The 15,564-nt window shown below is 34.5% G+C and overlaps 1 protein-coding gene across 6 annotated transcripts in view; it reads right to left on the bottom strand.

Moving 5' to 3' along the window:
* Positions 1 to 15,564, bottom strand: part of LOC127850535 (fibronectin type-III domain-containing protein 3A-like) — a 134,341-nt gene that overhangs the window by 39,368 nt on the left and 79,409 nt on the right. For 5 of the 6 annotated variants that reach the window (XM_052383645.1, XM_052383648.1, XM_052383646.1 and 2 more), the window contains exons 3-4: positions 4,872 to 5,035; positions 4,029 to 4,215 (exon numbers count right to left, since the gene is read on the bottom strand). In XM_052383645.1, coding sequence (XP_052239605.1) covers positions 4,029 to 4,215; positions 4,872 to 5,035 — 351 coding nt within the window. Of the gene's footprint in view, positions 1 to 613; positions 797 to 4,028; positions 4,216 to 4,871; positions 5,036 to 15,564 lie in introns of those variants that run through there. The other variant, XM_052383650.1, reaches the window with a different exon arrangement.

Here is a 15,564-nt window from a genome sequence, read left to right as displayed (position 1 = left end):
CAGACTTTTTATTGATGTCATGGATGTACACATTCATGTGCAATTCATATATTTCAATATACTGTTATGTTTATGTGTCGATTTGTACATCACTTGTGCGTTGGTGACTTGTTTTGTAGTTTTTCATCCTAAAAAAGTATATCATAAATCACATATTTTTAATAATGTACAATTGCCATTAATATACATGTAGTCAGGCTGCAATTATTACAGTTTTGCAAATCTAACAAATAGTGGTTGTTGATTTTTTCATAAGATTGAGATACAACCTAAAACACCCTTTTTTCAGTAGGCAGTGATAGTTATCAAGAGTAATTACCCTATGATTTCCCCCTTACCAATACAAATAGATTTACTTCCTCATTACCAAGGACCAATACTTTCTGTTTCAATAAAAAATCAACAATACAAAATTGTTCACCCTACATATGCTGAGACCAAATAATTTACTAAATATTTAATCAATTTAAGTCATTAAGTTATCAGAATAAAATCAATCACAGCAACTACGAAAATAGCACTAAATGCATTGCATTCAAAGTCATTAAACACCTGTTCAGCAAAGCCTCAAGCTGGGTGGGGTAATATTACTAAAACAATATTGCCAACCAACCTTCTTGTAATACAATCTCCCTATCAATACAGACTATTAAACAAAACTGATTGACATTCTGAAATGTAAACCAAACTTCAAAATTAACTTAAAAAGCCCTGTATCAATCATTCCTTTGACATGGCTTCATGTTTTAAACACTCAAAACAACCCATCACTATAATACAGCTGCCGTTATCAATAGTGAATAATAGTCCATGTGTGAAAAGGCCAAGGCTGAATGCAACGTGTACAAAAGTCTAGTGTAGGTAGTAAAGGTACAGAACACACAGTGTACCGACTGCACTAGACAGTTCAATTGCTCCTGATCGTGGGACCCGCGCATAGCTATTGTATGTGAGACAGGTAACTTGAGGTAGATACAATAGTTTAGGCACTGGTCCATCAAAATGTCTCACCACAGCTTGTGTAACAGACCATATAAATCAGGTCACTTCTGAGTGAAGATATAGAATCTGATCTCATGTTTACATTCCAAGATTTGGGACAGATGTTATTGAAGTGAAGTAGGTTTAAATTTTGTTCATAATGAATAGAAAAAGCCAATAATCTCAAACTTGGGCATTTTATATAATACGCGAGTCTTGTTTGATCAACCTCAATTGATCTCCATTACTAAGTCAATATAACAGCTGGTTTGTCACAACATATTTACATAATAGTTTCCTCGAACTAATATGAAAGGCGTGCATATTATACAAACAGATGATTCTGGAAAATTTTAACTTCCCCACAGCTATTGAAATAGGATAATAATTTCCAGTCATCTAAAATCACATTAACCATGAGTTGTAAAACAACTGTGGTTTCATTATAATGAAAAGAATTAATTCAATGTCCATATAGTGGTCCAATCCAATACAAAGGTACAATGCGAAGGTGTCTTTAGGTTTAATAGTTGATAAGGAAGTAGGTATTCTTATCTGAAACATGTTCATTGTAAATTTAAAAGACTGTATTCATAAACATTGGCATGGGTTCAATTTTAGTACTTTTTTCTTTTTTGCTAGTTTTCATTGTCATTCATTTTTTGTGGATCTATGAAAAACCTTTTTCTAATCAGTTATTGAACCGCAATTTATGAAACTATTCTTAATGTCCTATTCTATATTTAGTACATTTGTGCTAGGATGTTTCTCTTTTCTTTCCTTTTTCTAGCTTGTTCCTTGTGTCTCCCCTTTAAGTTTTGCCACAACTATTCAAAGTTCTTGTTTGCTTATTTTATGACCAACCAAATATCCAACCACAAAACTCCTTCAGAGTAACAACCAGCGATCTATTTGGGTAAAAACCAGGGAACTATTTGGGTAAAAACCAGGGAACTATTTGGGTAAAAACCAGGGATCTATTTGGGTAAAAACCAGGGATCTATTTGGGTAAAAACCAGGGATCTATTTGGGTAACAACCTGGAAACTATTTGGATAAATACCAGGGAACTATTTGGGTAACAACCACGGAACTGTTTGGGTCACAACCAGGGATCTATTTGGGTAACAACCAGGGAACTATTTGGTAACTATATCTCAGAAACTATCTAAGATATCAACATGAAGAAAGAATCAAATCAGCTATAGATTTTCATTTTATTTTGTGACAAATCATGACTACCTTTCATTGGGATGACTTCAACTATCATGAAACAGAGTGAATACAAAACAAGCTAGTATGACCTGAGCTAGTAAGTCAATAGCCACTGCAAGGAAAGTGGATTTTTACACAGCCACGCTCAGGGAAAACTGTGATTAATGCATGTGCATAAAGTGTCGACACAGATTAGCCTGTGCAGACTTGCTCAGGCTAATAAGGGACAACACTTTCTGCTTTTATGGCATAATTTGTTAAAAGGAAGTCGCTTCATAGCTAGAACCAAGTTTAAACGTAAAGTGTCGTCCCTGATTTACATGTACAGGCTAGTCTGGGACATCACTTTATGCACATCAGTGTTTTTTTCACCTATAGGGGAATGGTGGCGGGGCCTGTCCAAAGGGGTAAAACGCGTCGTTTTTTAGGAAAAGGGGAAAATTAAAAATTTACTCTTTTATATGTAATGATATTTATTATATGAATACACATGCATGCATGAATGTAATATTCACAGCTGAATGTCTTTGTCCTTTTTCTTAAATATATATCAAGGATTTTTTCAACATTAGTTTCAGACAGTTCAGGTTTCACTCAGTCTTAGTTTTCCTTGCCATTTTGAGTCTAATTGGGATTTTTAAATGGATAAAATGGAAAATTTGAGCATTTTTTATCAATAAAATGGACCAAATTGGAATGTTTTTATCAACGAATATTGACACAATATAGATACATCAGGCCTTTCCCTGGCCATTTTGGGGAAAAAAATTCAATTCATGTTAAATTAACTGATTTGGGAAAAACTAACTTAATATAACTCTTTATAATAATTCATAATCATATTAATTATAGTTATATACTTTATTAGTTGTTTATGAAATAAATTTGAGATATATCAGGGCTAAACATCAACCGAAAAACCAACTTGCCCTACCGGGCCAGTACTTCCAAAATCTACTTGCACTGAACGTAAAGCAACTTGCCCAAACATGAAATATCACATCAACTGTAAACCTCATATTGTTTAATAAACCAAAATGATACACCACAAAATACACCACAAAACCTTTTTTATTTTTGAACATTTAACACAATGATTAACACAATGATTACAGCAATTAAAGTCTAAATTAAATGCTCTTTGTTCTTTTTTGCCCTTTTCCGGGCGGACAACTAGATTATAAAATAACTTGCCCAGACCCAACTTTTACTTGCCAGGGGCAATAGGACAACCATTAATGTTGAGCCCTGTATATTTATCATAAGAAAGTTATTTAAAAAAAAAATATTTTTTTTTTTGTTTTTTTACTTTTGGAGGGGATTTTTTCTACAAAAAGGGGGAAAAAAAAATACTCTTTTTCGAGGGGAATGGGGCCGGCCCCGAAATTGCCATAAAAAACACTGCACATGCATTAAGTCCTGTTTTAACAGATTTTTAGCACGACTATTATATATGAAATATATATAGTGGAGCTATCCTACTCACCCGGCGTCGGCGTTAGCGTTAGCGTGCAAATGTTATAGTTTGCGTACCACCCCAAATATTTTCAATGTCCCTTGACATATTGCTTTAATATTTTGCATACTTATTTACCAACATGACCCCAACCTATAAACAAGAGCAGACAACTGTATCAAGAATTTTGTAAGAATTATGGCCCTTTTTTCACTTAGAATATGCATATTATTGATAAATCTATGTTGAAGTTTGCGTACCACCTCAAATATTTTCATAACTCTCCATGATGGCTTATGCTATACTGTCAAGCACTCGAATAGTCAAGCGCGCTGTCCTCTGACAGCTCTTGTTTACATAATGCTACTGAGCCTTACCTTGTGTATGTGCGGGGTTGTGATTGTCGCACGTGGCAGCTGCTGGGGGTGTCCGGTGGGGCATGTGTGGGGTGGAGACCCTGTGTGGGGGACCGCCTGGGTGGGCATGAGGGTGTGTGGGGTATGGGGCCGGGTGGTTGGAATAGGGGCCACTGTACGGCGGGTAGTAGGGACTGTTTGGACCGCCCTGGAAACAGAGAGAAAAGCACGCATGGGAGGTCAATTATATAATAGCTAACTTGTTTCCTGTATTTTGAATCAGAAAATCAAGAAATGACACACACTCATTTAAATACTGTAATACTTTTATCATCAACAATTAAAACTTTTAAAGCATAAATTTGGATATAAACAAAAGATGTGTTTGTCAGAAACACAATGCACCCTACTGCTCCGCTTTGAATTGAAACCTTTTTTTATTATATCCCTTTAAAAAATATTACTTCCCTTGTGAAAATGATCTGAACCTGCCAAATGATATAAAATAGAATTTATCTCCCTTTAAAGCTTGTAACTTCCCTTGGATTTTGTTTTTGACCTTTGACCTTGAAGGATGACCTTGACCTTTCACCACTAAAAATGTGCAGCGCTATGAGATACACATGCATGCCAAATATCAAGTTGCTATCTTCAATATTGCAAAAGTTATGGCCAATGTTAAAGTTTTCGGATGGACGCACAGACTGACAGACAGACGGACTGACAGTTCAACTGCTATATGCCACCTTACCGGGGGCATAATAAGTATGTGCCCTGTTTTATCATTTATTATGAGCACTTTGACAATGACCCTGCATTTGTTTATTGTGAAAACCTCAGTATTAAAACCAAATATCCGCTTACTGGCATCTGGTTTCCCATCATGCCTGGGTGCTGTGGTGAGAGGAACACGTGCGTGAGTATGCCGTTCTCGTCAACGATCTGCTGAACAACATGACCTGGGGGGACCTGCATACGCATCGGGAATGGCGGCCCATTGTTCGACAGCATCCTCACCACCGCAGGGCCTAAAATGGAACAACGAGAGATGTGAGAATGATGTGTGATAGACTTAGTAATTAAAGACTTATTAATTAAAGACGTATTAATTAAACAGTTGATTGCTTACATGTGTCCTGCCTTATTAAATGATATAGATAATAATTAAACAAGGGCTGTTTGTAAAACATGCATGCCCCCATATGGGCTGTCCGTTGTAGTGGCAGCCATTGTGTGACTAGGTTAAAGGTCACTGTGACCTTGACCTTTGACCTAGTGACCTGAAAATCAATAGGGGTCATCTGCGAGTCATGATCAATGTACCTATGAAGTGTCATGATCCTAGGCAAAAGCGTTCTTGAGTTATCATCCGAAAACAATTTTACTGTTTCGGGTCACCGTTACCTTGACCTTCGACCTAGTGACCTGAAAATCAATATGGGTCATCTGCGAGTCATGATCAATGTACCTATGAAGTTTCATGATCCTAGGCCTAAGTGTTCTTGAGTTATCATCCGGAAACCATTTAACTATATCGGGTCACTGTGACCTTGACCTTTGACCTAGTGACCTGAAAATCAATAGGGGTCATCTGCGAGTCATGATCTATCTACCTATGAAGTTTCATGATCCTAGGCGTATGCGTTCTTGAATTATCATCCGGAAACTATTTTACTATTTCGGGTCACCGTGACCTTGACCTCTGACCTAGTGACCTCAAAATCAATAGGGGTCATCTGCGAGTCATGATCAATCTACCTATGAAGTTTCATGATCCTAGGCATATGCGTTCTTGAGTTATCATCCGGAAACCATTTTACTATTTCGGGTCACCGTGACCTTGACCTTTGACCTAGTGACCACAAAATCAATAGGGGTCATCTGCTTCATGATCCTAGACCTAAGCGCTCTTGAGTTATCATCCGGAAAACATCTAGTGGACGGACATACATACATACAGACAGACATGTGCAAAACAATATACCCCATCTTCTTCGAAGGGGGGCATAAATATAATGATGATGATTACGATGATAATGGTTCATCACCATGATGATAATGATGAGGAGGAGGAGGATGACGATGATGATGAGGACAATAAAGATACCAATGACTCTGCAATGATCTTCATTATAAAAGTGCCACTGTCATAGCTCAAACTGATGCAGGTAATGTCTAGAATCATTCCTATTAAAATCTGTTTACAGTAAAAAGCAAATTTCTCATGTTACCTTGGAAACTCTGAGTAGCTGAATGGCCTCGAAACATAAGAATCATCTTAATATATATATTCTCGGTAAACACTATTAAATGTGGCAAGTCTTTACCCCCCAGTTAATTCTATCCAGTATAAATTACACCTGCAGCCAATTAATCCCAACTTCAAATTCACTGATCACAAGAAAAGCACAACTATAAAACAGTTGAATTTATATGAAATGAAATTTTCTTTCAGACAATATAATTGACTGTTTATGTAAATTTATTACATTAATCTGAATATCAGGAAAAAAAGCACAGAAAAAAACACACAAACAAAAAAAATAATCATGTATACAAATTCACAGGTGGTAGCTAAACAATGTAGTCAGCGTAAAATGCATTGTGCAACCATATTTAAAATAACATTTGCTAAAAAATCCCCAATTGTATTTATAAACATAGTTCTATTTTAATCAACACGTATTGCACACATTATTATTTCCTGAAAATGCATGCAAGGCCTATTAAATGTACTTTAAAGCTGTCAGTGCATTTTATACTCCTTCAATTGTTCATTTATAGCTTGTTGATATTTGTAAGAGATTGTTGGGATATTGGGCAGTGAATTTTATAACCAATAATAAATCTGCCAAAAAAATAAGAGTAATAGTTACAACTTTTGACTGTCAAAAGTCATGTTCAACAATATAAACTAAAACTGGTTATTCAGATCAAAATGTTAAGAACCAAAATATTGCTTTCATAAATCATCATGTATCTCAACCTTGATATTTAGCTAGCATAGTAGGTGAAAAAATAATATTAATTACTTTTTTAAATATTTAGTAAAAAATGATATGAAAATAAGAATTAAAACAAGACCCTAAGTCACAAAGCACCCACATTCGACTTTTGTCTCCAAACTACACCGAATTCTAAAACAAGTTGTTTTATGGCCAGACTGACTTTTGACCTCTAAGTGTGACCTTGACCTTTTAGGTAGATAGACAGGTGTGGCATGCAACACATGGTCTTATAATAGTTAGCATTTGTCCCATGTTATTTTAAAATCCATCAATATATGGCAAAATTAAGGCTGAAACAGGAATTTGTGGATTGACATGCAGACACTCCTACAGTCATACAGACGGACAGCCTGTACAGTGCGACTGCAATTGGGGGAATTATTAACATTCACCCTCCCTGAATATTTTTCTGTAATTTTCCTAAAGACTTAAATTAAAGTTTGTTCCTTTGTTTGTTTGTTTGTTTCCAGTTCTAACAATACAAAGAAAATTTGAAAATAAATTAATTGATCGCAACGCAATCTCAATTGATTTAAAAGAGTCCCAAAAATGATCCGCACAAACTTTGAAAAAATCAGACAATCCGGTACATGCCAGAAAACTTTCACCCATTCTTATACATGTAATTGCTTTAAAAATTTGTCAAATTAGAATTCATAAGTTTATATGAAAGTCACCATGCATTAAACTCTGGTACCGTCAAACACGAATGACGAAAAAAGAAAAGTTCTAAAATACCATATCTTTTACAATTATTAGTTTATATTAATTAAATATCACGACTGGTATATAACATTACTTGAAAAAAGTTGTTAAGTTTTCATATTTTCAGTATATTCTGTAATAAATTTTACTGGGTACCGGTACCAGGTAACTACCAGTTAACGCCAGTAGATTGATAATCATTGTCACGTGGTAAACCCAGGAATGCAAATTGTGCATGCGTAGTGAATTGTATATATTTATATATATAATGATCTATCTACTTGCGTTATTTATAGTATGCATATCGTTATGTCACCTATTTTCCCGATGTACTTTCGATTTCACATCCCGAAATTTTATTACAAAATATACTGAAAATATGAACTTTTTTCAAGTAATGTAATATAACAGTTGTGATATTTTAATCAATATAAACTAATACCGGTAATTGTAAAAAAATACGGTATTTTACAACTTTTCTTTTCTTCGTTGTCATGGTTGACAGTACCTTTAACTATTATTTGTACCTGGGTGGCAGTCCTAGTTGAAATTTTACAAGAGACTCTTACATGTATTACATTACAAAAATGTATTACATTTTGTATGTGAAACGCTTTTATAATGAAAAGATACAAATAGTTAATGTCCAACAATAGATGCAACAGAGATGTAATGTTATCATGCTTGAAAGTTAATAGACTAGAAAGTCATAAAATACCCTTAGTGAAAAAACCCTTTCACTTTAAACATGAAAAAGAAACATGTGAATAAACATATTCCAGTAGTTTAAAAAAAAAATTTACTTGCAACTCAAAACAGTTCAAAGAGAACATAGTAATCTTGCAACTTTAAACATTTCAAAATGTCCAAGTGAGGGCTTTTATTCAATGAATGAAAAAGAAATAAACAGCAGAGCTCCAGATAAGGGTTGTATTTTCGTAATTACGAATTATTTTCAAGTCCATTACATATTTATTTTAAAATCTTGTCGTACCATTAAAAATTACAAAATCAAATTATGAATATTATTTTTACATCGGTTTGTATCGATTTTTATTGAGTTCTTTTCGCGTATTAAAGATCTTTTCGTTGCTTATATAAAATGGTTATCGGGTTTGTTTAACAAAGCACATTTTTTCCAATAAAAGCGGAGTGTACAGTCTATCTGTCAAAAAACAATGCCGGCGCCCAGAGAGCGTCCTAAAAAACTGCAAAGCGTGCAAAAACACACTTTTAACATATTGTACGCAAAGTGAGCCGAAGTTGAATGTTAAGAAAGACATTATAGAAAAGATCTTATACGATGTTGTATGTTCAGTTGCGGAAACAGTCGGAAAAGCTAAAAAAAACGCGACATGACGGGTCCAATCTTATACAATAAAACATTGAACAAGTGGAAGGGACATTCCCGTTGCCAATCGTTGAAAAGATTGAAGGGGAAGCCCGTTTTAATTGTGAAATACGTAAAAAATCATCGAAGGCATGCAATCTAAGCACAGTTTGGGCATATGAAGGTATTTGAAAAATAAAATTGTATAATACTGATTAGACACTGTTGAACTCGTTTAAATTAAGTTGCTAGTATGTTTATTTTTATTTTTTGCATGAAAATAACCATTATTATTTATTTTTAGTTCATTTAGAAAAGTTAAGAATTATTTTCCAAAACTTAGTAGTAACGTTAAGAATAAAATTTCAGAGTTAAGAATTATTTTTGAAAATCTGGTAGTAACGTTAAGAATTTCACAAAACCTTATCTGGAGCTCTGAACAGAATGACGCAACACTGCATATTTATGCATTATGAAACTAGCGTTTTCACTGGCTCAGATGTAACAAAACAAGTTTCCAATTGGCCGTAACTTCACTAGGCGTAAATAAGTGCCAATAGTATGCACTGGTATAATGTGGGTTTACAACTATGATCTATTATTAAAATGCATACTTTCAGAAAATCTATTATGGAAAAGCACATTTTAAACTGCATGACTAAAATGTAAAGCCAGTTAAATGGAAACCACAATACCGTGTAATCTTGAACAAAATTTACCACAAAGATTTTTTCTTTCAGAACTTTTTTACTTGGCGTGAAACAAATTTATAATTATCTTCAAAGTTCATAACAAAATAAAAGGTAAAATAACGTTATAAATATAGGCTTGGTGTGAACGTCCCTAGCAATTATGTTTTTAAGTTACATGTATGAAAATAATAAAAATAATAATGCTAATTACCAAAAGTCATGCATTTAAAATTTTATAAATTACATTGATTACAAAAAAATAATACTACAGCTGACTGCTGTAAGTTTATACCTTAAAGCTGTTACAGAACTATGAAGCCGCCTAACACTGATTTTTTAAGCCTGTGCAAGGGAACTGACCAATACAAGTGCTCTATTAGAAAAGCTAAGAGCACCTGGCTTTAAAAAACACAAGAGTAAACCATCACGATCTATCACAAATGATTTTTTTTTTACTTTAAACTTCTTTAAAAGCACTGGAGAATAATTTATATTCTAAACATGATGAAAAGGGTTTACAATTTTATTATTTAGATAAACTAGCATGATAATTCTGGTTAGATATTATTTTACGTTACGTTTTATTGCGCAGTAGTTCTCATGTCACATAGAAATAATAAAATTTAAGTATTTTTTGCTATTATTATTTTTTATCATAGATAACTAATAATGTATCATTGTTTCATTTTTTTATTGCAAGTATGGGCTTCAACTTCAACAAGTTTATTTTGCAACTCTATTAAAAACATTCATTGTCTCATAAGAAGGCCAACTAGATTTGCCAAAACATCAATTTGCATTCTTATATAATATCTGAATTCTGTGCTTAAAGCCAAGTTTCAAGTGAACACTTACAGATGAGTGGCATTCTTAACCTGGCAATTATTAGGTCTGTTTTACTTTCTGGCATAGTGACCTAAAATAATTAAGTCGGTTTTACTTTCTGGCATAGTGACCTAGGATAATAAGGTCTGTTTTACTTCCTGGCATAGTGACCTAGAATAATTAGGTCTGTTTTACTTTCTGGCATAGTGACCTAGAATAATTAGGTCTGTTTTACTTTCTGGCATAGTGACCTAGATTGGCACTGCTGACAGGCACAGAACCAATATGTGATTTCCTCCACAGGTGATTGATGTAAACACCCACACCATAGACAGAGAACACCATAGTAGTCTGAGTCATCCATGTTTAACACACCAAACGTTATTTATAAATCTTGCATACTTCGCAAAGCTGTTTAGGAACATTTTCAGTGAAAAATATAACAAAATGTTTGCTTTCCACCTCAATTTTGTTATGCTAAAAAATTTCATTCTTGTGGAAAATCCTGCTATTTGTATTAGCACTTTATATATTAAACTATTCAGTCTATGGGCAAAACCAATGCAAAGTTGATTTCACAAAAACTATCTGCTCCTTCAACCAGTGAGAAAATGGATGTCATCTAATTATCCAAAAACGAATACAGTCATTAACACAGTTTTATTTCAGCTATTTGAAGAATGTCAATAAATCAAATTATGTTTTGTGTATTATATCACTTGAATACATCCAACCAGTATCTTAATTAAAATATCAGTAATACATCAATGTCAATTATTATTAATGAATAAAACACTTAATCAGGCCGAGAGTATTTACTATTATTTATGAATTTATTAGCTCTATAATAACAAATGCCTATGAATACATCTAACAGGGTCAGTTGTTCACGAACTTAATTTCACAGATTTAGAGTTAAAAGTAAAACCGTAAAAGTATAACACAAGGGGAAATTTCAAATTTAAATGTATGGCATGAGTATTAGGGGATCATAAAAACATTAAGTTCTAGTGGTGTTACTTCCCATGGGTATGCAAGAATGGTGAGATATTCAACACCTGGCACCAATTGTTAATGTTCACAAATAACTGTTTAATGTCAACATGATACACATGTAGGTTGTCCCCATAAGGTGTTTTATTGCAGATAGTGCAAACATGTCAAGCATTAATTATTGCTATATGCCTGTGTAATTTTCGCTGAGGTCAAAAAATATGTATCTCATATTCAGTAATTAAACATAAGAAAATTATAACAACTCACTTCTACTCAAAGGCATACAGGTTCATATAATATGTAGTGCAAAATTTAATGTTATCAACACTACAAAACCAGCCTGGCGTCAGTTTTCTTCAACAAATAAAAAATATTACCCCCTCTTACTGACAAATCTTGTATTTTCCAATTAGAAAAATTTCAAGAAGAAACACACAGCTATGCAGAAAACAAAAAATTCTACTTCCAATTAATTGTTTTGCTTTGGGTGTTGCAGTCTGTGTATGATATTAAGTATTTCGAGGCATTTGTAGTCCCTTAGAAAGTTAAATTAAAGTATTTAAAGACCTGTCTTACTAGATTCAAGTTGTAAAGGCTTCATTTCCAACCCTTACATACTGATGAGCAGCAAACAGCCTAAAACCTGAACAGACTGCGAGTTACTCGCAGGCTGTTCTGGTTTTATGCTGTTTGCACATAACAATTTTTAACTTTGCTTCTGAGTGAGAAAGGGTTAAAAAGAGGTGCCAGGCCTCCTGCTAAAAAATTTGTTGGAGGTTTATTGCGTATTCCGTAAAAATCAAAGAACCAATATGATGTGAATACATTAAATTATGGTGCTGTTAATTTATAGTTGCCGTTGTGTTAGAGCAATACAAATTGACATTTTACTCCAGTTAATTGTAATTGTAACTTCAATTATGCATTAACTCTACAAAACCCAGTCACTATTTATTTTTGAATCACTGCTGAAATAGTTTTTGACAATTAAAACAAAAGCACCGCATGACGGGTGCCACGCTTGGCTGCGAAAGCTTGTCAGAATTATTTTATTTTTTTAGAGGTCACAGTGACCTTGACCTTTGACCTAGTGACCCAACAAGAAATGTGTTTGCCAGAAACACAATGCCCCCTTCTGCGCCGCGTTGAAATAACATTTCTATTTATCATTTGGCAGGTATAGAAATCATCTCCCTTTAAAGGTTATTACTTCCCTTGAATTTTGTCCAATCCAACCAGGGGGGGGGGTCTCACAGTCAATTATGACCATGTCAGACATCATTGACAACCAAGGCCTGTGGTTTAAAAGAGATCATAGCCAGAGCTGATCATGTATCTATGGACATAAGTCCACAGGTATGTAATGAACATCAAAGAAATTATAATTATATCATTTAAAAAAAAATAATAATTGACAAATCAATCATTTGGGTTATAAATAATCCAAATAATAAATCTGTACAGTAACTGAGAAAAAAACTTCAATTCTTGGTAAGGAAATATATAATATGAGATTTATAATTATATAAATTCCTTCCCTTGAAAATAATTGTCTGCAACAAATCTCTATTTTTAGTAGCAAACAATTAAAAGCCACTACCGTGACTGTAGATTCACCACTCAAAATGTTCACCTTGAAATTTTACCACTCAAAATGTGCAGCTCCATGAGATACACATGCATGCCAAATATTAAGGTGCTATCTTTAATATTTAAAAAGTTATGGCCAATGTTAAGGTTTTAGCACGACGCCTACGGAGGACGACGAGCTGGCTATGACAATAGCTCGTGTTTTCTCCGAAAACAGCCTCGCTAATAAAACAAACAAACAAATTGAGCATAACTTTAATTTCCACATGTACTAGTAATAATCGATCATTATCGACCATTATTAGGGGACAAACAACATAATTGACCCTCTTGGACTACCAATAAATCATTCAAAAGTCTTATCTACGCCCCTTGTGCACACACAGCTGATGAGCACATGTGTGTTTTGATTGGTTGTTGACTGAATGCAGACAACATTCGGACCATGGCTTGCAAGCGCTTGTGAGTGTTCAAGCCTCGCGGCCCATTGATTGAAAAACAAGCGCCAAGGCGGTATGGATTTTAAAGTCCAGGCACCGCGGGGCCTCTGTAAAACCACCTGGGAAAAAGCCTTCGAGCCAGCAAGGTCAGAACAGTAATATTCACAGACAGTACAGAAATGTTTAGGGACAGTGCAACAATATTCAAAGACAAAGCAATCATGTTCCAGGACAGTTCAGCAGTATTCGAGGACAGTTCTGTACAGAAAAATTCCCAGACATACAAGCCTGATCCAGTGTCTGGAATAAACAGCCTGACACAAACCAGTCATAGCAATTGGCAAGTGAACCACATTACATAAGGAGCAAGCTATTACTAATTTAGATCACTCCTATATACTGGACATAATTTCAAGCGATTCATGCGATATTGCCAATTATCTGCCTTACATTTTTATAAGAGATACTTCTGTTTCATCCTGAATCAATCAGTGATGCTTCTTGAAATGTCTTGTTATTTTGACACTGGTCATCATTATTGAACAGGATCTTGCACAGACAGTGATTTCCCATAGGTTGGAACTGACAGTCAAATGACAACTGGAAGAGGTTTCTCTTTAAGTTAGGTCATATGGGGTGAAAGGCTGTGATTAATTGGACACACATGATTATGTTGTATCAAGATTATAAAAAGTAACATAATGATGTGAGACCACTCTAGAAGAAAATGTTGATACAAAAATATGGTAAAGCAGCTTTACAACTTACCTGGAATGTAATTTAAGCGGTGCTCAGGGAAAACTGGGCTTAACCCTTTAAGCGCTGGAACCGAATTTTAAAGGCCTTTGCAAACAGTTTGGATCCAGATGAGAGGCCACAGAATGTGGCGTCTCATCAGGATCCAAACTGTTTGCTATTCTGATAGTATTCTTTGAAAAAATTATAAGAAAATGCTAATTTTACAAATTCAGCAGACGACATTTTAGCAGACTACAAATTTCCCAGCATGCAAAGGGTCAATGTTGTGCATAAAGTTTTCTCCCAGATTAGCCTGCGCAGTATGGACAGACTAATAAGGGACAGCACTTTATGCTTTAATGAAACTGTTTGTTTGAAGGAATTCTCTTCTATATTAATATCCAGTAGAAGTAGTAAGTGCCATCCCTGATAAGCCTGTGCCCACTGCACAGGCCAATATGGAGCATCACTTTCTGCGCATGCATTAAGCCCAGTTATCCCAGAGCACAGCTCATATAACAATTGCCCTACTTGCATGTCTAGCCCAGTGACCTTGCGTTCACACATTATCATGTTTTATTATCCATCTGCCCTTACAGTGACATTCTTAAAGCAATAAACTGCCTGCTCCCCTCATTTCCTCCTACTATAATCACAGACTGCACCAATTGTTTGGTTGTGTATGGTATATTAGTCTAAAGTTTTAAATGAAGATTCTTATGCTTAATCTGTACAATAATTCACTTGTTTTGCAAATATAAGCACAAACTTTTTGAAAGATATATATTAAAAATGACTTTTCATTTAAGATGTGAAGCCATCTTAAAACTTAAAGAGTGTTTCACTGACTGTAAATTTTGCATGTCAAAACATCATTCTGTTTGTTTACATTTGTCAGATTTCAGTCCTCATTAAGCTTGTTTTCGATTTCTGACAATAAAAGCTTTTCAGTTTTCTAAGCTCTCCTTCTCATGACACAGTGCCATTTATTTAACAAAAGATATGATTAAATGTTCTATATTTAAGACTGCTGACAGAATCGGGACAGACTTACCATTTAAGCATGATTCTGGGAAAACTGATCTAAATATATGTGCGTAGTGTTGTCCCTAATTAGCCTGTGCCATCTGCAGTGACTAATCAGAGATGACACTTTGAGCCTCGATTGTAAAATTTGTTTAGGTAGAACATATTTCCTTTTGAACCAAATATTCCATAAAACCAGTATAGTGT

The sequence above is a fragment of the Dreissena polymorpha genome, chromosome 11 (genome assembly GCF_020536995.1).
Source record: "Dreissena polymorpha isolate Duluth1 chromosome 11, UMN_Dpol_1.0, whole genome shotgun sequence".
NCBI lineage: Eukaryota > Metazoa > Mollusca > Bivalvia > Myida > Dreissenidae > Dreissena > Dreissena polymorpha.
Note: the sequence above shows the minus strand (reverse complement) of the source record. Positions and strands in the feature narration are given on the sequence as shown.